Below are 26343 nucleotides of genomic sequence, written 5' to 3'. Positions count from 1 at the left end.
CCTGAGCAGTGACACAGACTGATCGACTTCATGCCACGCCGCATTGCTGCAGTAATCCAGGCCAAAGGAGCCCCAACTAAATATTGAGTGCTGTACATGCTCATACTTTACATGTTCATACCTTTCAGTTGGCCAACATTTCTAAAAATCCTTTTTTTGTATTGGTCTTAATTGTTATTCTAATTTTCTGAGATACTGAATTTGGGACTTTCATTAGTTGTCAGTTATAATCATCAAAATTAAAAGAAATAAACATTTGAAATACATCAGTCTGTGTGTAATGAATGAATCTAATACACAAGTTTCCTTTTTGAATGGAATTACTGAAATTAATCAACTTGTCATGATATTCTAATTTTATGACCAGGACCTGTATATAATCTTCATTTGGATCTTGATCTTTGTTTGTCCGCAAATGAATTAGAAGAAGAAGCACTAGATGGCATTAGAGAGACAGCTAAAACATAGGCACTGCATTAAGAATCTCCTCCAGGCTTATACTACTGAAGACTGTAGTACTCCAGTCACACCTCAAAACACAGACATTCAAACTAAACAAATTGTTGTGCTTTAAATTAACTAAAGAGATCTTCATTTAGATCTTGATCTTTGTTTGTTCATGAATTCCACGCATGCGTAGACCACCTTCCAGTTTAGTACGTTGTTGTTACTCACTTATGTCAACAATGTGCTGGAATAACGAAAGGGGTGGTGGACAGTGGTACGCTGGTTTGCTCCTGAGGCCTGGTTAGAGAATGAGATTGCCGAAGATAAAAGGTACGCGCCTACGTAACATATGAGTGAAAGAAAGACAGTTGATAAAATGAATGATAACGTAACAGCACGTTCCGGAAATTTTTATTGTTACATTGTAGCTGGCGAGTGTTGCGTGTCTCACAGTTGTACCGTGGCTTGCTCACATGTAAGTAAAGTGATCCCTATTTATACTTTAAAGAGCCTGGATACCTATGTGTCCCCCTTTTATAACCATTGCTCCGTGTATATTACCTTACTCTTTGGATTGCCACAAAGCAACCTGCGAGATTGGAGAAATGTTGAGAAGAGATCGTGAGAGGAAACAACAGCGTCGTGAAAACGAAACTGACTGTGAACGGACAGAAGCAGAAATGCTCCTACACCACCACATAATTACTATTTGGACAGTGATTCCGAGTGGGCGGTTCCTATCGAATCAATATCCAAGGGTTTTCTTTTGTAATGTTGCTTCCCTTATAAAAAATCATAATGCTGTGCGACGAAGGGCCCAGTTCACGACTGGCAGTCACATTTAAACAGGGAGCCCTTCACAGACAACTTTAACACGCAAGCGTAGTTGGGCGCACATGGCTAGTTTATATATATATATATATATATATATATATATATATATATATATATATATATGTCTGGAACAGACCTCTCGTTCTAATATTCAGCTAGTGTTGCACTGTCCTCCATTGCCCTGAAGATGGCACTGCTTTGTAAGAAATTAAGTAAGTAAAGCCGGACTCCATCAGATTTTTAAAATGTGTATCACCACCTCAACTTAGTTGTCATCATGCAAATTTTCACGACAGGCTCAGTGCAGTTCCTTATTTAGAAACCAATTTCTTTTCAGAGTATTTATCAGTTTCTTTGTCCCTGTTTCAGGTCCTTAGACCCCCAGTGTTCTCAGGGGTGCGCAGGTGAAGCCTCAGGCCTGGCAGTCTACAGCCTTTTAAAGTGACCCAATGGCTCATCTTTGGGATTCAGATTTTAGAGGAGCCGTCGTGATTGCCATAAATCTCTTGTCTTAGTTCTCTGTGATATGATTTAGCACATTCAGGAAAAACTGGAAATGCATGAATATTCATTTGTGTTCCAGCTTTGAGTGTTAAATATCTGATTTATGGCGTCTTTAATGCTGTCTCCAGGTGGCTGCGCTGTACGACATCTGATGACTCGCGTTCTTCAGGAAAACAGTTTTCAGGTCCCGCTCTGGTGCCACCCTGTGGCTGCAGATTTTCAACCGCTCCAAATTCTTCTTTTCATAGGACTCCTACATTAAGCTGTTACTGTTCTTGTACCGCGATGAAGCAGAGACAACAAGGCTGATGGATCAATAGGTAGACGTTAAAGGTTCACCTGGTAAAAAATACCAAAGGCAGGAAAGAAGGAAAACCAAAACCAAAGGGAGAAAGCAATGCGTAGTTAGAGACTTGTAGTCAAATGAACTGAGAAACAAATAAAGTAAAATAAACCTGTGTGATAAAAAGTATCGTTGTGCAAGAATAATTGTGTAATAACAGTCCTTAAGAAATCCATTAAGTTAGATATCGAGTTGAATAAAATGGCCACCGTCGCACTGTTTACAATTCTGATCACAAACTCCGGGGACACCGAGCTATAAAATGATGGTGCTGATCTAAACACAATCTTGTAAAGATATTAGAAAACTTAAATTTGTGATACAGGCGTCCCCCTAATATATTAAATGGGACAAAAGTTTTTCCAATTAAAAAAATAAAAAATGCTATGGAAGCTTTATCTTGTTTCAGATGCATTTACAGGATATCCTTTGGGAAAGAAAGTAATAAGAACTCTGAATTCATAACAGATACCTCCTAGCTGATTTTTATTTTTCATCAGTTGCAGATTGATCATGCTAAATTTTCACTGAATGAAGTTAAGATTTAGGTGCATAAAAATTCTTTTTAGTATTTGGTTCTTTTTTGAGTTTCTGATTATATATGCCATTATTTACTACATTTACATTCCTTTTACTTATTTGGCTCACTCCTTGCAAGGCGATTTACAACTTTTGAGATACAATTAGCTCCATTTCATTTGTACTCGGGTGTTGTACCGTGTTAGCCATTAAGGTCCTCTGATTCTGTGCCCCCCACTAACCTGCACTCTGTGGGTGACAGCAGGGCCTTCAGCTGTATATAGCGCCCTGACTGTGGACTGACCTCCCTAAATTAACAACATCAGCTGACTCCATTCATTTCTTTTAACTCATTCATTTTGGAGGACATTAAACAGACCTGACATTATGCCCCTTCTTTCAGTTTACCCCCTTTCTCTGTTCAGGTATTCAGGGTTTGAATTTTTATCACAATTTATATTATTTGTTCAAGATTTTTTGTAGTATTATATGTTGTGTTTTAGTCTGCATTATTTATTCTATTTGAATGTTTTGTATATCCTGTATTTACAGTGGCTTGCAAAAGTATTCAGCCCCCTTGAACTTTTCCACATTTTGTCACATTACAGCCACAAACATGAATCAATTTCATTGGAATTCCACGTGGTGTTAACTTGAGAAGTGGAACGAAAATCATACATGATTCCAAACATTGTTTACCCCACTTTGAAGTTATTTATTTGTAAAAAAAATGTTTGGAATGTTTGTTACTTTCTGGGCTTTGCCGAGTCCTGCCGAAACCTTCCAAAGGTAATTTTACCAAGTCAGTCGTGAAACGACAGACACGTCACTTCCGGATCTAAAACTGCGGCACTCAAACTGTGGTGACGTATGTTGCTGTGGCTCTGCAGGTGGATGCTTCTTAAATGTCCAGTGATTCGAAAGCTCGACACGGTGTCTAAACCTCAGTATCGAGCGGCCCATCATCTTCTCCCGCACTTAAAGTCTTAATTTATCGCTGTTTTCATTTCGTTGTGTCGGGGTGCTGTATCATTAAAACCTTACAATGTAGTTTTTAAAAATGGTGACAGAACATTTTCTCCTTACTGAAGTATGAAAGATAAAGTCCATGTCCGCCCTCGCCGTTTCTGTTTGTCCTGAGGGTTTCGCCCTGACTATGGAGTTTAAATTGATTTATTTAATTTTACTGCTGACTTTTTCCAAATACAATTGTTGCATTTTTTTTTTTTTAATTTTTAATATAAGCCCAGCTAGGTTACGTGACTTCTACAGGGTCACCCGTGTCAGCATTTGAACCCACAGCCATTAGGTTTTGAAGCTGAAAGTCTTAACCACTACACCACATTACCTGCTTAGATGTCCAGGAGAAGTGATGTCAACCTCGGTGTTTTAAACCTGACCTAAGGAAATGGACAGAAGGATCATTGGCTTGTGGGGGTCACCTCTGAGGGGCTGTTCATTATGGATGATGTTTCCTGACCCTGTGGCACTTTGTGCAGGGGACCCCAGCCATTACTGTATGAGAATCTCTTAAACAAGAACATCTTTTTTTGCTACTTGTGACCCCTTTTGACATTTTGTGATTGTGTAGGCTGCTCCAGAATGGGGTCTCCAGATGTACTGATGGAGATGTTAAGTTTCTGCACAGTTTAGAATTTCTGCTGGTCTTGTCCTTCCCTGCTACACCACTTTGACCAGCAGGACATCGTGGTGTCAGGCTGTCTATCGTATAATTGGTCAGGCCTCATGTTGTTGGACCAATCTGAGCTCAGCATGACTTCTGTTCTTGAACCTTCTTCCATCTCCACCAGTGTTCTTTTCACCAAGTGAAACTAAAAGCAAGCTTGTTCAAATTATAATTTAGTGGACCGGAACTGAAATAAAAGTTAAATAAACTGTGTGAAGAGTAGAAGCAGAGAATAAGGAGAATGAGGCAGGTGTTGTCAGGCTGACATTCACCACACTTGTCTTTGTGTATAGTACACATGTAATAGTATGATGTGATTTGTGTCTTAAGAAGGTCCAACACAGACATGAAAGGCGCTATATAACAGATCACTGTGAGCACACAGTGGATACATAAGTGAAGATTTTACTCCAGTAAGGTCAAAGCTGGGAACATCACAAAGCAAAGCGGCTGCTTGACTTCATTGTTCTTGGCCCTGGTGCATTGTGGATACTCCATCCATCATCCAGTCCACCATATCCTAACACAGGGTCACAGGGTTCTGCTGGAGCCAATCCCAGCCAGCACAGGATGCAAGGCAGGAAACAAACCCCAGGCAGGGCGCCAGCACACCACAGGGCATACACACACACCGGGCACACACTAGGGACATTTCAGGATCGCCAATGCACCTAACTTGCATGTCTTTGCACTGTGGGAGGAAAACCCATGCAGACAAGATGAAAACATACATACTCCACACAGGGAGGCCACGGGAAGCAAACCCAGATCTCCTTATCGTGAGGCAGCAGCGCTACCACTGTGCAACCATGCTGCCCATTATGGATACTCTCTATTAAGAAAGCCGTATGCCATGAGTACTTTGGAGTTGAGGTGGGCTACGTTTCTCACAAATTGATGAAGAGTGGGTTTTATTGAAGAGTTCTGGGCTGGTAGGTGTGTGAGATGTGACTACTTATGGGTGGCACCAGACTTTCCACACCTGCTCTGGAGCTTTAAAGGTCCATCTGAGAAGACCCAGAATGACCTGGAAATCAAGGATTAGACTGGATGGGAGTTCAGCTGGTGGAGAAGGAGAGGGGGCTGTGTGTGGGTAAGTGGGCCAGCAGCACCATGGCTAACTAGAGCTACTGCTGTGGAGTAGAGTGAAGTGTTTGGGATTCTACCTCCTTGGTGTCTCTGTCTCCCCTTCCTCATATTTAGCCTTTATTTGTAATCAAAACCTCCTCTTTTTTCTACTTGAATCCCCTTTTGATATTATGTGGGTGTGCGGACTGCTCCACAGCGTGGTCTCTGAGTGGGATGGATGGCATAAGAGACACTGAGCTCCTCTCTAGCTCTGAATTTAATGGGACATAGTGCTGTGAGGTCAAACTGCCCATAATTTTTAGGCCTTACGCCCTTTAATCAGTTCTGGGTCAGCCTGACTTATGTTCTTAAACCTTCTCCCATCTTAGTGTTCCACCAATGATTTTTGCAAGCCAAAATGAAAATTAAAAAGTAGTTCACCAGAAGTAAAATAAAAGTGAAAAGATTTCCAAAGAGTAGAACAAAAGAATAGCGAGGATGAAGATCATGTTGTCATTCTGTTGTTCACCATAGTTGTCTTTGTGTGTAACGTACACACCATGGTGTGGAGTCGCCAAGTTAATTCATTAAAATCCGATGGCCATAGTGTTCGCTTAGACAAGAACATCAGTGTGTGTGTCCAAGTCCATCACTGTCTGCTCTTACACTTACATCCCCTGTCACCTTATCATCTGAACAAATGTGGCAGTGCCAATCTAAACTTTAAGCTAATGATGTGCCCGCCTGCTGCCCATGCCTACCATGAACTGCCTGAATTGAACCTGCAGCTGCTCAGTTTAGAATCGCAGGGCACTCGGCTGATAAATGAGGTGGACATCAACTCGTCACATTTACTGTGCCACACGTACTCAAGTGAGGAGCTGTAAAGAACAATTGTGGCTCTCAGGGTAACTTTTGGCTTCTTTAAGTTTTTCTTGTAAACATAAAAATGTCTCCCAGTTGTCACCCTCATTCCTGTTATGTTTGAATTTATGTTTTAAACTTCCTGAAGAATCTTTCACTGTGAACCTTCACATTTTTGTTTATGTCATTCTGTCACCATTACAGATAAATTGTCCAATTTCTAATGAAGGTTTTGATGTCCTCTCTATTAGTCTTGAGGTGCAGACTGAGCTTCCACAGCACAATGGTAGTTCAGCATGGGAGGCTCCTCAGGTGACGTTTGAGGTGGTCACACAACTAAAGCAACGGGCCTCGGAGAGTCAGCAGTCCATCTGGTCCTGGCACTTAATGGACAGGCTGTGCGGCAGCTTTGTGAGATCTCAGCTCAGTTGTGGACTGAGGAAGAAGAGCTGATGAAGATACTGCAGTGACAATGAGGCAGAGCTCAGGTTTGAGTGAATGACCTGCCTGCCTCAAACTGAAAGGACCGACATTTAACTCAGTTGGAATCCCAATTAATTTTACTGAATCAGCACACAATCTAGGAGTTATCTTTGACTCTAGCATGTCATTTAAAGCACATATTACAAAGTTGTCCAAAACATGTTTCTTCCATCTTAAAAATGTTAGGAAATTAAGGTGCTTTCAAAATAAACAGGATTCTCAGAAATTAATTCATGCATTTATCTCTAGTAGGATTGACTACTGCAATGCGGTGTTCACTGGCTGTTCAAACTGTTCTTTATACAGCCTCCAGTTCATCCAGAATGCGGCTGCAAGAATTATTACAAGAACAAGAAAATATGAACACATAACTTCAGTTCTTAAATCTTTACACTGGCTCCCAGTTAAGTTTAGGGCAGATTTCAAAATCCTTCTTTTAACATATAAAGCATTAAATGGCCAAGGTCCGGCTTACTTGTCTGAACTTGTCATGACTTACAAACCTGAGCGCACGTTAAGATCTCAAGATGCTGGTCTGCTTAGGATTCCAAGGATTAATAAAATAACAGTGGGAGGTCGAGCTTTTAGTTACAGGGCCCCTAAACTGTGGAATGGTCTGCCTGCTACTATAAGAGATGCCCCTTCGGTCTCAGCCTTTAAATCCAGGCTGAAGATTCACTACTTCAGTTTAGCAGACCCTGACTAGAGCTGCTGAATAACTGTACAGACTGCATCTCTGTTGTTAGTCATTAGCACTAAAACATAAGTACCATGATAGTTAGAATTGGATACTAACCCTCACCTATTCTGTTTCTGTTCTCGGTACTCAAATGTGGCAATTGGTGCCACGGCCCACCTGCCAAGTTGTTTGCCTGCCTATGGTAAAGTCATCCCTGATGGAGGATCAAAGGAATCATGGGAAAGAGGGGTCCTTTCATCGGATTGGCTGGCCGAGCAACGTTTCAGCCGTGGAATGGCCAAATGGGGGAGGCAGCTTGATGGCTGAGGTCTCCAGGACTCTAAAAATATCCAACTATTATTATGTGATATAATCTACAGTTAAATTCTGCTCCATGCTTCTAAATTTTGTATTATTATGCTGTATTAAGGATTTGTTCTGTGTATTGTATTGTATTGACTCCTTTCTTTTGACACCCACTGCACGCCCAACCTACCTGGAAAGGGTCTCTCTTTGAACTGCCTTTCCCTAAGTTTCTTCCATTTTTCCCTACAAGGTTTTTTTTTAGGAAGTTTTTCCTTGTCTTCTTAGAGAGGCAAAACTGGGGGGGCTGTCAAGAGGCAGGGCCTGTTAAAGCCCATTGCGGCACTTCCCGTGTGATTTTGGTCTATACAAAAATAAACTGTATTGTATTGTATTGTACATTATGTTGCAGAATGGTGACTCCGTTAAAATGGAGCTGTCTGAGGTAACTGGGGTCCAGTAGTCAAAGAAAGGAAAGCTAGAAATGAGACTTCACATGTCACACAGAGCAGAGGATGACATCACTTCGCTAAGATGTCACCACTTTATGAAGAAGGGAGGTGAACTTCACAAGGATGATCACTTGGAGTGGCTGCCCGTACGACATGAAGGACAGTGTCTTACTGCAGAAAGGTGAGTGGGCTGCTGTGCTCCTCCGTAATCCAGAGGATGACACACCATCGACATCTTCATGGTCTCCAATAAGACCAGAACCAGATGTGAAATACATAACAGGGTACGATGTCCAGACACCCCCCTGAATGAAGCAGAAGACCACAAACAGGCTGTGGTACCAGGGCCGGACATGAATGAGAAAGTCTTGTGCCCAGAGATAACCCAACATGAAGAGGAGGGCAGCAAACCACAGAGTGTGGTACCTGAGGAATGTCAGATTGAGTCACAGGAACAGAAGGCATTTACCAAACAAGAACAGATAATTAAATTCATCCAGGTCACTTCTTTAGCTTAAAGCTAAGATAATAAAAAACTTCTGTCTGTCTGTCTGCGAGTGTGTGGTCCCTCTTAGCAATCTGATTGGTCAGTTTGGCTTTGATGCCTCACTGCTGCGGGAGATGGACCTGATACTTTAGGGGTGCAAAGTTCAATTCCTGATTGTGACCCTTTTTGAACTTTTTTTTAAATATATTTTTCCAAAAAAAAAAACAAAAAAAAACTTAAAGCATTTCAACAAAAATAGTGTTGGCCCACTAAACTCTAATAGAGTGCAAGCTGAGTTGCCTTTAAAGAGGGGAAGCATTTGAAAAAATAGAAATGGGTGGGTAGTGGCAGCCGTAGTGGAGAACGTTTTTTTTTTTTTTGTTCTTTTTTTCTATTATTTTTTTTCAGTTATATTTTGTTTGTCTGACTGCTACAAGTAGAATGAGTTCATTCAAGTATGCAACCCCTCAAGGTCACTCCGGACTTGAAGTATCAGGTATCTCTCTGTGTAACTTAATACAGGATATCCATATATGGCGTTATTTATATTAGATGAACACGTCATCAGCTGTATGCTAAACATGCCTCGGTATATTCATACACTCCTGTTGTGAGGGACCGCTAGACGTTACTGGGCTGATCGAACCCCAGCTGGACTAACTCTTCAGACAGAAAGAGCATCAGCCACACCAGAGAGTAGTGCGAACACCAATATGGACTCTGGAGAAAAGATAATAGAAATACTGAAATCAAATCAAATAGTCTTTTACTGTCAATTCACTATATGTGCAGAACATACAGGAGAATCAAAATATTGTTTCTCTCTCAACTTTGTTGTACAATAAAATATAAAAAAAGCATAGAAGTATAACATAAGATAAATAACATTAGAACTTATAAAGTAGACCTGTGTACAATCTGCAATAGTCATTAGTGCAAAAGCCACTTACAGTAAATTAATAAGTAGGGTTGCCTAATTGAGTCTGCAACTTTTTGTCAAATGCATTCTGTGTAACCAACTAGCAGAGCAATTCCATTTTTTTTTCCAAACCCAACTGAATTATTTCAGATTTTTCTCTTTGTTATTTACAGTCTCTTTGGACTTTGCCTTTATAGCATTAATTTTCATGTGTCACTGAAGAGGAGTTTTCTGTATGAATGTTTTTCCACACTTAGAGCAAAGGTATGGCTTTTCTCCTTTGCGAGTTCTTACATGTCGCTGAAGGCTGCATGGTTGTATGTATCGCTTGCCACATTCAGAGCAACAATATGGTCTTAATCCAGAACGAATTCTTTTGTGTCTATGAAGGCTGCTGTTATCGATGAATAGCTTGTCACAATCAGGAAACGAGTTTTGCCTCTATCAAATGTGTGTTCTTATATGTCTATGAAGACTGCCTCTTTGTGAGAATTTCTTGCCACATTCAGAACAGGCATAAGGATGGTCTTTATTGTGGACTCCTGCATGACGCAGAAGGCTGCTTGTTTGGGAAAATCCTTTGCCACATTCAGGACAGCAATAGGGCTTCTCACCAGTGTGAACTCTTAAATGCCTCAGATGATTACTGCTATTTAAAAATCGTTTGCCACATTCAGAACAGGAAAATGGCTGTTCTCCAGTGTGCATTTTCATGTGTGTCTGAAGATGGATTGATTGTGAGAACCGTTTGCCACATTCAGAACAGGAAAATGGCTGTTCTCCTGTGTGCACTCTCATGTGTATCTGAAGATAGCTTGATTGTGAGAACCGTTTGCCACATTCAGAACAACAATATGGTTTCTCTCCAGTGTGAATTCTTTTGTGTCTGCAGAGACCGCTCCTGTCAAAGAAATGTTTACCACATGTTGGACAACGACATAAACCCTGTCCTCCATGACCAATCATATGTGTCTGAAGGTGGCTAAATTGTGAGAATCGTTTGCCACGTTCAGACAAATATGGTTTCTCTACAATGGCAGTTGTGGTATGGCTGTGTATTGAAAAGTTCTTCACACATTCAGAATGGTGGTATGGCTCCTTCCCTGTATTATCTTCTCTGCGTTTCTTAGGCATGTAACTATCTGAGAATTGTTTCCCACCTTCAGGACAGTGATACGGTTTCTTACTCCCATGAATCCCTCCATTATCTTTAGAATGCAATTTGTATTTAAATGTTCCCGCACACTGTTGGTGGATTGGATTTAGATTGTACACTCCTTGAGATTTGATGGCATCGATCCTTGTTAGCTTCACAATAGGCTGAAATCTAGGGTGCCGAGAGGCCGTTACCAAGTTCTTTGTTGCAGATGCCACTTTCTTTCCATTCTTATCAGGATGTTTAATTTGTGGACGACCCTGAAGAAAGGACAAGTTGTTATTCTCTTGAAAATCTACAGAAATAAAAATAAGAGTTAAAGTTTTAAATGACAAATATTAAAACTAAAATAGCACTACAAGAGATTATTTAGTGTTTAACAGTATATGCCTTTTGCAACCCACTTTAAAAAAGCATGCTAATGGAGTTAACACTTCAACAATCCCAACATTTGCAGACTGAATTATCAAACACATGAAGCCATATTTGGATGCAGTTACCATGGACCAGGAGCAAGCCATCAGCAACTATCACTAATGGCTTGGTGATGGCTTGAAAAATAAGGAGTAACTGGGGCAGCAAGGTTGGTCAACATGGCCTGCAGAACTTTTAGAGAAGACCTCATATAGAAATGTCAAGGATGATAAAGCCAGTACATGTACATGCACATTGACATTGAAATTGCCAAGGACTCATTACATCAGTTATGGTCCCTATGACCACTGCACCTTGGTTGGATATCTGTGCTAATTGAGGAGCTAATTTATTGGAATAAGTGTAAACTTCTGCCCTGGGCGATCAAAATTATTAGACAGTAAGCCACATAGTATATTTACATACTTCTTCTTTTGGCTGCTACACTTAAGGGTTGCCACAGCAGATCATCTTCATCCATATCTATCTGTCCTGTGCATCTTGTTCTGTTAGACCCATCACCTGCATGTCCTCTCTCACCACACCCATAAACCTTCGTTTAGGCCTTCCTCTTTTCCTCTTCCCTGGCAGCTCTATCCTTATCATCCTTCTCCCAATATACCCAGCATCTCTTCTCTGCACATGTCCAAACCAACGCAATCTCACCTCTCTGACTTTGTCTCCCAACCGTCCAACTTGAGCTGACCCTCTAATGTATGCATTTCTAATACTACCCATCCTCGTCACACCCAGTGCAAATCTTAGCATCTTTAACTCTGCCACTTCCAGCTCTGCTCCCTGCTCTCCGGTCAGTGCCACCGTCTTCATCCCATAAAACAGAGCTGGTCTCACTACCATCCTGTAGACCTTCCCTTTCACTCTTGCTGATATCTGTCTGTCACAAATTACTCCTGACACTCTTCTCCACCCATTCCACCCTGCCAGCACTCTCTTCATCACCTCTCATCCACAATCCCCGTTACTCTGTACTGTTGATCCCAAGTATTTAAACTCATCCACTTTCGCCAACTCTACTCCCCTCATCCTCACCATTCTACTGACCTCTCCCTCATTTACACACATGTATTCTGTTTTGTTTCTACTGATCTTCATTCTGCTCCTCTATAGAGCATATCTCCACCTCTCCAGTGTCTCCTGAACCTGCTCCCTACTATCCCTACAGATCACAATGTCATCAGCAAACATCATAGTCCACGGCAACTCCTGTCTAATCTCGTCTGTCAACCTGTCCATCAACTTTGCAAATAAGGGGTCAGAGCTGATTCCTGATGTAATCCCACCTACACGTTGAATGCATCGATCGCTCCTACCGCTGACCTCAGAAAGCAGGAGACAGAGCTGGAGGTAGCAGAGTTAAAGATGCTAAGATTTGCATTGGGGGTGAGCTCATGTTGGTTGATTGAAAGACAAAGTCAGAGAGGCGAGATTGCATCGGTTTGGTCATGTGCAGAAGAGAGATGCGTAGTAAATTGGGAGAAGGATGCTAAGGATAGAGCTGCCAGGGAAAAGGAAAAGAGGAAGGCCTAAGAGAAGGTTTATGGATGTGGTGAGAGAGGACATGCAGGTGATGGGTGTAACAGAGCAAAATGGAGAGGACAGAAAGATATGGAATAAGATGATCCGCTGTGGCGACCCCTAACGGGAGCAGCCGAAAGAAGCAGCGGTGCACAAAATCCCAAAGTTCATCAGAGACATTAGATCTTTAGTGTAGGTATAAATATTAGTTTTACAGTTATTTGATTAATAAAGAAACAGCCAAGCATGTATTTTTCTTTACTATAAATTGTGTAGAAATAAGACTGATATTTATACAGCTCAAGGTCAGGAACAAGAAGTAGAAATAGATTTATACACACACTGGGAGGTCAGAAATATTAAAGTACCCTTTACTCCTTTTACTTTGCCCAGTCAAAATTCTAGAGTTTTTCTGAAAAAGAGAGACAGATTAAGCCTCATGAAATGAACACTGCTAATACAAGAACTCCGCCCAATGTTTTTTTGATTTTCAGATTTATTGTAGAAGGACCTGCCATTATATATCAAACATCAAATGCTAGGACTTCAAAATATTTGTTTAACATCCAGTCCTACTCTTAAGACCACAATCTAGCACAGTTACTAATTGTTCCATATTTTAAAACTGCTACACTAAATAATTTCCCACGTCACAGACACACCAAGGTATAGAGTATGTAATTGTAGGAAGGCGGAGAATTTCTTCCATTTGAAATCAACTATCCTATCCTCTTGTTATTACAAAGAAGGACAACACCTCTTGCATACATTTAAATTCAAGAGTCAACAAGTTGTTCTTTATGTTGCTGTACAAACCCGACAGGTTCCCCAGTTAATGTCAGGGATTTAAGCCTCTCTGACTTAAAAATATTGATGCTAAACTTCTGCCTTCTTGTTTTTCATCCATAACTTAACCTTTTTTTAAAATCACATTTCTTCTATCTTATACACAGTCCTTTGTGACAAATTGGGTATTTCATCTTGCTAAACACAAAAACGGCATTTTGCTGCAGGTTATCAATAGAACAGAGTTTGAAGTGGGGTATGTTTATTTGTTTAAAACGCTATATACTTGCCCCTTTCCTATAACAAAAACGAGGTAGGGTTGTCCCTTTGATGTTCAGCAAAAAAGAAGCATTTGAAGAACTATTCAGAATATTTTCTTATGCATTACGATATTGGAAGACCTCTCACATTTAATGACTCATTTGTACTGATTGCTGATTGGAGGCAGGCATATACAGTGCAATTTTATGGGCTCAAGAAAGGTTGGAGGCCTTCAGAACAAGACACACCCAACTGGGTGCAGTTTTACACTGTGAAGAAGGAGATTTCACTCTGTTTTCCCAGCATGTCGACATTAGCTAACTTCATTATTGACTTTTGCAGATTAGGCCAGTGAACTACATTACTTGCAAAATTAGCTGGTAAGACCTCCCAAATGCGAAGAAATTACTTGCAAATATTTTTGATATTTAAAAAAAAAAATTGGTGACTGTAAGCCACTTAGTTTGTGTTTCAACTCCTTTTTAATCTTTAAAGTTTAGTTTTAAATTTTCCTGTAGTCTTTTCAGTTGTTACTTATTTTATTAATGTTATTCATCCATTTATGATAGTTCTCTCTCCCCACCATGGGGATGGAACAGTAAATGCCTGGATCAAAATATCTCTGAAGTTATCTACCATGTACATTCAGCAGATACTTTCATTACAACAAAATCCCCAAAAGACCTTGAAATGCCTGAATGAATCATCCGCAGAGCAATTAGTTCTGTGGTCTCAGCTCAGTTGTGCACAATGATCCTCAATCAGAAACACTGTAATTTTTTTCTTTCTTCGTACTTTTTTGCCTTTTTTGTTTCCTGCGGTTTTCAGTGATACCTTTAGCTTATTGCTCGTCAACATTTGAAAAACATCCATTGGAATTTAACTCATTATCACCCTCCTATAGAAACGGCAGACACGAAAAATGATAATAGCTCATATTAGAAGAAAAAAAAAAAACTTTACATTTTTGAAGCTATCGATTTCGGCAAAAAGTAAAAAAAAAAAAGACGTTGCCATTGAATTTGGAATTTCGCCATCAACACTCTCTTGAAAGACGGAGAAAAAAAAAGAAGAAAAATCTCAGGTTGCCAATGTATGTGAACTGCTGCATTTGAAGATGCCGAAAAAGCTGTTTTTATGTGTTTCAGTGATGCTCGTTCAAGAAACATTCCTATTAATGCAGCACTCATTCAAGATAATGTGAAGTTTGAAAACTCTCTTGGGCCCTCCTCCAACTAGAGAGCACGCCGAAGAGTGCCTCAAATTTCAAACTCCGTGTCTATGGAGGACTGTTTATCTGTTGCCAGGGCAACAGTTGGCTCAAATCTGTGCTGCGTCTCTCCACCAAAGCAAACAGAAAAGATATCAATGGGTGATATGCAAGGAACATTGTAAATGCAGGTAACAGGTAACTTGATCACTGATCTGGCCACGATCCTGCCTGACTGCTGTGTCTGAGTATAGCAGAGTATAAGATCACGCTACAATAAATAAGTGTGCTGTTCCTGTTTCAAGCTGAATAAAGCTGGTTTTGCAAAAGTACTGAGACTCAGCCTTGTTGTTTGAGGTGCAAGACAGGGACTTATAGCACAACCCCGATCTTTTATGATTTGCTTCTGTGTCGCTTCACTGCAGCGCTATGAGCCTGTTGTTACCCTGCCCCATCAATGGACAAACAATCTTCCACAGATGCCGCAATCGTGTTTTGGGACACACTTCAACGTGTCATTCCCATTGGGTGGGGAGTGGGGGTGGGGGGTCTCAAAAGAGTTCAGAAACCTCACAATATGAAGAAAAGGATGATTCGGATCCTAATTGATAACTGTGTTGCCCACAACATGCTTTCACATTTAGACAATGTTTGCGTTGAATTCCTCCCACCCAAATGCACAGCAGTGCTTCAGCCATTGGATTTGGGCATCATTTGCACCCTGAAAGTGTTTTTATCATAAGGAAATGCTGAGAAAAATTATTGTCAGCATAACTTGTAGGCAGGAGGAAAATTAACGCAAAAGAAGCTATTGAAATGATTGCAAAACGCGTGGACACAAGTTAAAGAAAGCACTATAGTAACAAATACAGAATCTCATTAGAACAAAATTTTCATTACAAAATATTTTTTAGATTGCCTAGGAGTTTGTTGAAACGGAATTTTACCTGTATTTTCTTACCATTAATTGATAATATAATGACAGATGTTGAGTCTGCCCAAAATACCTTCTTTCAGTCTGTGTGTGTGTGTGTGTGCTCCTCCTAGCATCCATCAATTATGCAACCCGCTATATAAAGAAAATATTGGAACTGTGTCATCTGACCACAGATTTTAAAGACACTTCATGCATACTTTTCCAACAAAAATTTGGCTGAAGATGTTTGGGATTATACAAGCTACATGTTGGACTGCTCTGGTACCATTATGTTCATGTGAGCAGTAAACCATGGACTTTATTACTGATATGCCTTCCTCCAAGGGTTTTAATACAGTTTTTAAGGAGGTAGACTGAGTTTTGAAATGTGTGCATCTTATTCCCTTCTACTAAACACCTGGCAGATGTCTTTCTAGAAAACACTGATAGTATCTATCTATGGTTTTCTGTATCAAATTTATCAAACCGTGGTCTTCCATTTATTTCTCATTTCTAAAAACTATTCTGTCAGAGATTTTGTTGTTCTGTAAAACTTAAAATGTTTGGTTATCAGCCAGAAGCTAATTGGCAAAGAGGCCTACAGAAACACTTGTGCTGTTTGATTGGTCCTAATCAAGATGAATGGGTTGATTTTGTACCCATTGTTGACTCTGCTAGGAATGTACCAGTTCACTCTGCTCCTAAAATGTCACCATTTGAGTGCCTGTATGGTTGTCATTCTAGATTCCTTCAGTCACCTTCCTCTCCACTTTTCCATCTGTTTTTAAATAATTACATAAATTAACAGTTTTGTGAAAAGTTGAATTTGGCTCAAAAACTTTTTGTAAAGCTCTTAGTGAAATGATTTTCTGATTGTAAATGTAAGGCTACTCCTATCGTTAAAGTTGAGCAAAAGGTACGGCTAGAGACCCAAGACATCAGTCTACATAGCGACCCTTTTTAAACTGATACAGCACCAGAGTAGTATTTATTTTGAGAAGATCATGCTTTTAATTCTGACATTTTCCTTCACTCCATGTAGTTTTTTAATGGACTCATCCATGGTTTTTTGGTGGATCGACTGTTCGTCTAAATTAATTGTTTTGAATCTTCGTAGTTTGCATTAGCTATTTAAAAAAAATATTAATAATTCCTAACACTAAATGCCTTTACTGGGTGGCATACAGTCATGTAGGCTGTACTAACTGAACTGTCTTCCTATAGTTAAAGTTTGTTTTTGCATTATTTGTCTGATATCACCTACACCCTGTTCCGAGTTTAGGGCATGTTTTGTACTATAACACCCCACCCCCACCCCAAATCACTGTATTTTTGTTATTTTGATAAGTCATTTTACTCTTCAGTCTATCACATAATTTGTGGACATTTTGTGGCTGCTGACGTGGCTCAGCTCCATCACATGATGTCATATTGCCTCCCTATTTAAGATGGTGGCGTGGTATCCTCACTCTTCTAGCTTTGTCATAATTGGCCATGTTCTTCATATTTGATTTTCATTGACAGACACTGTTGTGTTTCATTTATGTTCATCATTTTGAAACGGCTTTGTTTTCCTGTCTGTTTTAACTCATTATGTGATTAATCATTTGTAAAATGTTCCATTAGATCATACCTGTGAATTTATTAGAGCCAACACTCAGCGAACAGGACTACAAAATACAATTACCTGAACTGAATCAACATTTTTTTCTAATGCTCTAAAATGGATGAGAATTTCAAAAAGATTTCAAGTACTGTACCAACTTCTATTTTCAAAAACTTCAAAAATAAAAAAGCCACCACATCACAAAGATCAGCCACTTTTCATACGGTACAACTGAATTGACAGGAAAGAGGAAATGGCGAAAAGCATCAAAATCCTTTCAAACTAATTTCATAGAATGTTTCACACGTTTTAGATGAAATCCTGCTTTAACTAAAAATTTTGTTTGTTTAACTCAGTAAAGTTCAGTGAGCCAATTTTCTTCACATTCACAAAGTCTTTGCAATTTCAGAATATCTAATGATAAATGTGAACAGGACTGGCTTATCCATTCACAGGTTTTACACTCCACTGATGCACAGAAAATCTTACACACAGGCAGATGTGAAACACTTTCATTCAGAGGGGTCTAAATTGTGCAAATTTATTGAACAGTCAAATGGGTGACATGTCTACTCCACAATACTACATATGGAGAAAGTAAAAAGGCAATACATTATTGTTAAAAAAGGGTTTCTTCAAAGAAAGCTAAAAACAAACAGATTCGACTTTTCTTTGACTTCTCTTTAATTTGCCTAAAATCTATTAAAAGGTTTTCTTCCTAATAAAGACATTAAGCTTGTGATTGTTATTAAAAAGAGATGCAACCCAAACCAAGGAAATTCTGAACTGAAAAAACTGCAAGAACAACTCAGCCATGCCTCCTCATTCCAATCCAAAGGATTAATTGTTTCTGTTCCTTATACTTTAAAAATGAAACCCATATTTTTTAGAAATCCTTTGTTTCTAAGCAGAGTGAAAATGCAAGAAAGCACCCTTCAGGTAAATCATAACTGCCTTATTTTATTTTAGCACATACCTTCTCCAGTTTGATTTGGACACAATCTCTTCTCGGGCCTCACTGTGTTAGTCTTCGAGGATTCTGATGGCTTGTGGGCATTACTGTCCTTCAAGGAGCAGCGTCTGCCCAAACTGGAGCCCAATCTGTTTAAGTCTTCATCTGGGCCCATATATTGAGGATTACAGTCTTTCACCTTGATATGGTTTATAATTTTACGGGGTCTCTGAATGTTAGTCCTACCCTTTCTTTTGTTCCTCTTTTCAATGACATCCTCTTCACGTTGACATTCTTTCTGTAAACTCTTCTGGCCAGCTGGATACATTTTTGGCATCTTCTTCTTTATCTCTGTACAGAACACAGGCTTTAATTAATTCAGAAGTGCAATACAAATGTAACACATTTAAGTCCCATTTTTCTATGTCCTCATCGGTTAAGAAAGAAGCCAAGTCAAGTTATTCACCGAGACCACATGGGCAGAGTAAGTAATCAATCTTCATACCAGGGCCTCATGTATAACGCCGTGCGTAGAACTCGCACTATAACATGGCGTAAGCACAAAAGCCGAAATGTGCTTACGCACAGAAAAATCCAGATGCAGGAATCTGTGCGTACTCCAACTTCCACGTTCTTCCGCTACATAAATCCCGATCAGCGTAAAAACTAACGCTCGTGCACGTTAAGCCTCTTTGAATATGCAAATCAATATAAATCGCCCTTAAGCGCAGCCTTCTGTGAAAAGACAATGGGAAAAGCACGGGGGAAAATATAAGAATTTCAGCGAATACCAAGTGGAGGCAAATGAAAAACATACTATTTGTTGGTTTAAACAGTGGTATAATCAACAAAATGAAGTTGATCAAGTGACATAGCTTGTTGGAGAAACTTGAAAGCTCACGTTCACAAAATCGCACAGTGCCGGAAATAAAAAAGAAGTCACATATCAAAGTCGCAATGAAAAGGCGAGTTGTAGCCCACTGTCTGAGTGTCATATGAAAGCTTATGAGGGTACAGAGAAAAAAAGGCACACGGTGGGGAAAAAGCACGAAATGTCAACTTCAATCTCGACATTTCCACTTTAATCACGTAGTTTATTTTGTCATTAAAGTAGAACATCATAAACTTTATCTTAAAATCGTTTAATTAACCAGTTTCTCAATTCACATCGTAATTAAAGTAGCACGTTAAATGCTTTGTTTTGTATTTGATCTTCTATGTGCTCTATGTGTGTGAATCACTACTTGCTTCTTAAACCGGCTCTCTTCCTCCAACTGGACACAGAGTCCATTACATTTGTGATATTACAGCTCTCTGAATAACTAAAATACTGAGATGTATACGTGATATCATTTTTATGATGATAGGAGTTAAAGCACATTATTAAAGATGTGTTTCACTTCGATGAAATAATTTATTGCAGCAGTACAATCAGGGGCGGCTCTAGGCTTGTGGTGGCAGAATCGGTGGCTCCTTCGTCGGCCAATGTCAATATGTTATCTTATGCACGGAGACACTGCACTGCACTGCATAGCTGCCTCGTGCTCATGACACAAGCATTTAACTTTTGCCGAAATTTGTTGCTGCGTTTTTAGCTGTGTTGTTATTTTCTCTTTCTGTTTTATATTCAATATATATTGGCGTAGCCGTCACTGCAGTCAGTGCTTTTCTTTCCCCAAGTAACCGATCGCCACACAATCAGCTCTGTAATAGACGTTAAGCCATCTGTAAGCTTAGCGCTGATTCTTCAAAACGTTTAAGGAACATTGAAATATCTTCGTAGTACAAGTTTAATTATTCTATCCTTCACGACACTCCCAGTAAAGAATATAGATTATTTAAATGAAGTTAAAGTTTTATCTGTATAATTTAACAAACATATTTTGCTGCATTTCACCTTAAAAATGATATCGTCATTATATGTAAATACGCGCTTTATAAAGTGGCTCAGGTTGTGCGATATTATAACTGTAGTGTAAGTTTACAGTGGGGTGATTGTACTTATAAGTACAAACAGTTCTACAAGGAGCAATTGATTGGCTGCATTTAAAGTTCTTGGGATGAAACTGTTTCTGAACCGCGAGGTCTGTACAGGAAAGGCTTTAAACGTTTTGCAGTGGCTGAGACAGCGTGTGCTTAAAGCTGTATAAAGATAATTCTCTTTCCGATCAGCTGCTGCTGTGATTCACACTCAGATACAGTGATATAAATACTCAGAGTGGTGCAGTGAGAGAAATATAGAAAAAGATGATCCGCTGTGGCAACTCCTAACGGGAGGAGCTGAAAGAAGAAGAAGAAGAAGGAGGAGAAGTGAGAGTAACAACGCTAAAGCAGTTATGGTATTTGGAATACTATGGCTGTTCCCTGGACCATTATATTGTTACAAGTTAATTACAATTAAATGCATTACACTAATAAACAATATGCGGTTAGTTTCAGTGTATTTATAAAGCCGCGTCATGAAAATAATGAGTAACCACACAGGAACAGTAGCACTGCTTTGACGCTGGGTGCCGCCAGTTTGCAAAACCGAGCGGAGAACTTGCGTACGACAAGGCATGAGGTACCGTGGAAAAGTGCGTGGCTTTACGCCAAGTGTAGGTTTTATACATCGCGATTTAAACGTGGAAAAGTTCTTACGCAACATTTCTGTGCGTACACACCGTTTATACATGAGGCCCCAGGTGACCAGATATGAAACAAACAGTCTCAGGGAGTGTTTCATGCCTTTACAACACACCATTATGACTCTGCGCCATCTGTTGATATTAGAGATGTTATGATATTAGAACATTTGTATGTCATACTAATACAACACAATTTTACAATGCTGGATACCCTTTGATACCACAACAAACACAGCAATCCTATTCACCCCCCATTAAAGAAGTACTGGTATTCATAAATCTCAAAATATAATGCAAGCCTTGAAATGTAATGTGAGGCAGGGATGGAGATCCGCCAGTGCAACAGCACAAGGTAGGGTTACAGTCTTGGTGGGAGTTTCAGCACAGAGTTTATAAAGAATGATATATCATGAACTGTCTGATTTATCTTAGCATGTGCATATTTCTAATTATTCTCAGACAGTAGTTGAAAAACACTGCTTAAAATCCATACTGAAAATTGAAATTCAAAACATTATTATACTGTTGAATTACTGAATTCCAAGATTATTCAGGATACTTTCATTTAAATAAAAACTGTTTAAGATGTTTCTGTAACAACATGGTTTTAAAGTCTAGTTAATCACAGACTCATTCTGTTTGAATTGCAACACTTGCTATTGCAAGTGTAAGAGCCAATCTTAGAAAGTTAAAGTTTTGAGTTAAACCTATATTAATGTTTGCTTAATTTGAATAGAATATAATTTCTTCCATAGTCATAGACAATGGTATGATTTATCCCCCTATAAGTTAGTAAGAGATAGAACCTTCTTACTGTAACTGAGAAACAGTTCGATATTAGATCTAGTTGTGTTTCAAACTGATGGTCCCAGTAAACGGGGACTTGAAAGACCCATTTTTACCTTAGAAATGGGATAAGCATACAGTTTTCTGACCATTTTGAATTAGTTCAGAAATGATAAGTGATTAGTAACGATTTAAGATGTAATAAGATTTAGCTTCAAACTGATCTTTTCTAATTGTTAATTTTTCCATTTTTGCTATTTTAATTTTCCTTTTTGTGTGAACTGTTTTACTTTGAAACTTAACTAATCTCTTAAAAACGAAGTTATTTTGTCTGTGGAATCATTTCCATTTTTTAGCTTAGAGCTGCTGAACTTTGGTAACTTTGGGAAACCGAGCTGCACACACAGCTACAAACATTTTTGATAGAATTGTTTGCATTTTGTTTGGTTTTCCAACTGGAGCACAGGCAGGTCCAGTGACTTGTTCATGGACACACGGAGTCAGTAGTGGGATCTGAACCAATAATATCAGGGTTTGCAGTCCAAAGCCTTAAAGTCTCCACCACACTGCCTGCTACCCTCCAAAGACTGGATCTTATATCTTGGATATAATTTTCCATACCTTTATTTTGTTTCTTTTTTAGTCATTGCATGTGTTTTACCTTGCCTCGCAGTTTGGAGATCTGGGTTCGCTTCCCGGGTCCTCCTTGCATGGAGTGTTCATGTTCTCCCGTGTCTGCGTGGGTTTCCTCCCACAGTCCAAAGACATGCATTGGCGATCCTACATTATCCCTTAGTGTGCTTGGTGTGTGAATGTGCCCTGCGGTGGGCTGGCACCCTGCCCGGGGTTTGCTTCCTGCGCCCTGTGTTGGCTGGGATTGGCTCCAGCAGACCTCCCGTGACCCTGTGTTAGGATATAGCGGGTTGGATAATAGATGGATGGATGTATTTTATCTTTTGATAAGGGAGCACCTGAAAATGGTTCAATGGAACAGTCACACTGGAAATGCTGGTGCAGTTTTTGGAGTAAATGTTTACTAAAACAACTTGATACTCATGACAATCAATAAATAACAAAGTTACATTCAAACACACCAAGACTTCTCAAGTGGGATATGCAAACAAGTCAATCCAAACTCCATCCTTCAATGTCTTTCTCTTTCCATCAGCTGAAATACAGAGCTAACCGAGCGGTCTCAACGTGTACCATTAAACAACAGACAAGTCAAAGTTGGAGAAATCCAAACTTATTCAACAATAAAATAAAGCACAAAATGCCCTGCTATATGAGAAAGGGACAGAAATCAAAAAACAAAGTGAAGAGCCGAGATAGCAACAAGTCTGGAATTTTTCCTCAAGCGACTGCAGATCTATTTGAGCAATCTGACGATATCTGGACATTCGGCCCAACAAAGCTCACCAGTCCTATCCATTTAATGCTTCTAAAATAACATCAAGTCGAGTTTTGAAAGCCCCTCAACTCCTACAGTTTAACACACTACTTGGTCACTTACTCCCACGGTTTTCAAACTGTGATACGCATACCACTGGTGGTACTTCAAGTCATGCCAAGTGGTACTCGTGTGGTTCTTTATTTTCCACGAATCGATGTTGCTACCTGTCGTTTCACCTGTTTATACACCTCACACTTCTTTAAACTGTTTCTTTAATTAGTTTAATATCACTTTAATATCATAATTATAGTCATTATAGTGATTATAGTGACTTTTTCTTCAAAGCAACACGGGTATAAATTAATGATTCATGGACAGTGGTACTTCAGTTTACTGGTCCTCGCGGAGTGGTACTTGTTGAAAAAATTTTGAAAACCGTGAACTTACTCCATGTGTCTGTGGCCCTCTGTGTAAAGAACAACTTCCTAATGTCCATCCATCCATCCATCCTCTTCCGCTTATCCGAAGTCAGGTCACGGGGGCAGCAGCTTTAGCAGAGATGCCCAGACTTCCCTCTCTCCGGCCACTTTTTCTAGCTCCTCTGGGAGAGACATAGTCCCTCCAGCGTGTCCTGGGTCTTCCCTGGGGCCTCCTCCCGGTTGGACGTGCACAGAACACCTCACCAGGGAGGCGTCCAGGAGGCATCCTGATCAGATACCCGAGCCACCTCATTTGACTCCTCTCGAAGCGGAGGAGCAGCGGCTCTACTCTGAACCTCTCCTGGATGAGTGAGCTTCTCACCTTATCTTTAAGGGAAAGCCCAGACACCCTGCGGAGAAAACTCATTTTAGTCGCTTGTATTCATGACCTTGTTCTTTTGGTCACTACCCATAGCTCATGACCATAGGTGTGGGTAGGAACGTAGATCGACTGGTAAATTACGGCTCAGCTCTTTTTTCACCACGACAGACCGATGCAGAGCCCGCATCACTGCGGACACCGCACGGATTCGCCTGTCGATCTCATGCTCCATTCTTCCCTCACTCAGAAACAAGACCCCGAGATACTGGAACTCCTCCACCTGATCCCAACCCTGAGAGGGCACTCCACCCTTTTCAGGCTGAGGACCATGGTCTCGGATTTGGAGGTGCTGATTCCCATCCCAGACGCTTCACACCAGCTGCGAACCGATTCAGTGAGAGCTGAAGACCACGGCCTGATGAAGCAAACAGGACAACATCATCTGCGAAAAGCAGTTACCCAATCCTGAGTCCACCAAACCGAACCCCCTCAACACCCTGGCTGTGCCTAGAAATTCTGTCCATAAAAGTTATGAACAGAATTAATGACAAAGGGCAGCCCTGGTGGAGTCCATCTCTCACTGGAAACCGTTTCGACTTACTGACGGCAATGCGGACCAAGCTCTGACACTGCTTGTACAGGGACCGAACAGCTCTTATCAGTGGGTCCGGTACCCCATACTCCCGGAGCACCCCCCACAGGATTCCCCGAGGGACAGGGTCAAATGCCTTTTCTAAGTCCACAAAACACATGTAGACTGGTTAGGCAAACTCCCATGCACCCTCCAGGACTCTGCTAAGGGTGTAGAGCTGGTCCACTGTTCCGCGGCCAGGACAAAAACCACACTGTTTCTCCTGAATCCGAGGTTCGACTATCTGACGGACCCTCCTCTCCAGAAACCTGAATAGACTTTTACAAGGAGGCTGAGGAGTGTGATCCCTCTGTAGTTGGAAAACATCCTCCTGTTCCCCTTCTTAAAGAGGGGGACCACCACCTCAGTCTGCCAATCCAGAGGCACTGTCCCTGATGTCCATGTGATGTTGCAGAGATGTGTCAACCAAGACAGTCCTACAACATCCAGAGCCTTGAGGAACTCCGGGTGTATCTCATCCACTCCCCGGGGCCCTGCCACCAAGGAGTTTTTTGACTACCTCGGTGACCTCAGTCCCAGAGATGGGAGAGCCCAATTCCAAGTCCCCAGGCTCTGCTTCCTCATTGGAAGGCATGTTAGTGGGATTGAGGAGGTCTTCAAAGTACTCCCCTCACCGACCCACACTTCCTAATGTTTGTCCCAAATTTACCCATAACTGGTTGCAAACTGTGTCACCATGTTCTTGTACACATTACAGCACAAACAGGCCAGACACCAGACTGTTAGCTAAAGATGCACAGAGATGGACACTCGGTTGGATTAATCAGCTCTGAGAATGTGTTGTTTAAAATCTTCAATTTAATTTAAATCTCTCTACAGATGCAAGAAAAAGTTTGTGAACTCTTCAAAATCTCCTGAATTTTTGCCCAAATTTCTCCTGAGAATGTGGTCTGATCTTCAACTGCACTAAAATCACAGACAAACACAATCAACCTGAACTCACAACACACAAACAACTGGACTGTCAAAGCTGAACATGTCAATTAAACCTTTACAGTCCAGTCAAGTCAGGTGTTCAACCAATGAGAGGAGACTGGAGGTGTGGCTTGGAGGCACTCAGACAAATAAAAGGGAAGAAATGTGGGGGCTGGCAAAGCTGTCTCTTCTCCATAAAGATCTGCTCATGAACATACGGAATAAGAACATAAGAAATATAACAGACAAGAGGAGACCATTCATCAGACCATCAAGGATGGTAGTTTAGCTAACAGTTAAGGTGTCTCAGCATCACATCAATATAACTCTTAAAGATTGTCAAGAGGAGATAATAAGAAAGGGAGATAAGAATAAAGCTGGAAAAGCTAATAAAAGCATTTCAAAGAACATCTCTGTTTATTTAGTGCTTTTTTTGTTTTTCAAATATTACTTGCCCTTTCATTTAGTTATGTAATTTCATGTTTTGTTCATATTGTGTTGTTTATTATCCAAATATCTTTGTGTTTTGTGGGTGAGACCCTAAGAGACGGGCCACATTAATGTCACTTCTGAATATTGGTGGTTCTTTACATTTGATAAGAGCTTTATTGTAATTATCTAAGCCAGCAATATATTTTGGGCCTGTGCATGCTGAAGCCTCCTGTTGAGTTTGGAGTCAGGCTGCCTGGGGTGAGATCTCTCTATAGGTAGACAAGTGAAGCTCCTGAGCCCTCATTTATAAA

The 26343-nt window shown here is 40.3% G+C and overlaps 1 protein-coding gene across 1 annotated transcript in view; it reads right to left on the bottom strand.

The window, feature by feature from the left end:
* Nucleotides 1–9816: 9816 nt before the first annotated feature.
* Nucleotides 9817–26343, bottom strand: part of LOC120534740 (zinc finger protein 723-like) — a 44332-nt gene continuing 27805 nt past the window's right edge. Inside the window, exons 3-4 of the mRNA XM_039762323.1 lie at nucleotides 18451–18777; nucleotides 9817–11040 (exon numbers count right to left, since the gene is read on the bottom strand). Of these exons, the coding sequence (XP_039618257.1) occupies nucleotides 10034–11040; nucleotides 18451–18777 (1334 nt within the window). The 3' untranslated portion in view covers nucleotides 9817–10033. The remainder of the gene's footprint in view (nucleotides 11041–18450; nucleotides 18778–26343) is intronic.

This window comes from Polypterus senegalus, chromosome 8 (genome assembly GCF_016835505.1).
Source record: "Polypterus senegalus isolate Bchr_013 chromosome 8, ASM1683550v1, whole genome shotgun sequence".
Taxonomy (NCBI): Eukaryota; Metazoa; Chordata; class Cladistia; order Polypteriformes; family Polypteridae; genus Polypterus; species Polypterus senegalus.
Note: the sequence above shows the minus strand (reverse complement) of the source record. Positions and strands in the feature narration are given on the sequence as shown.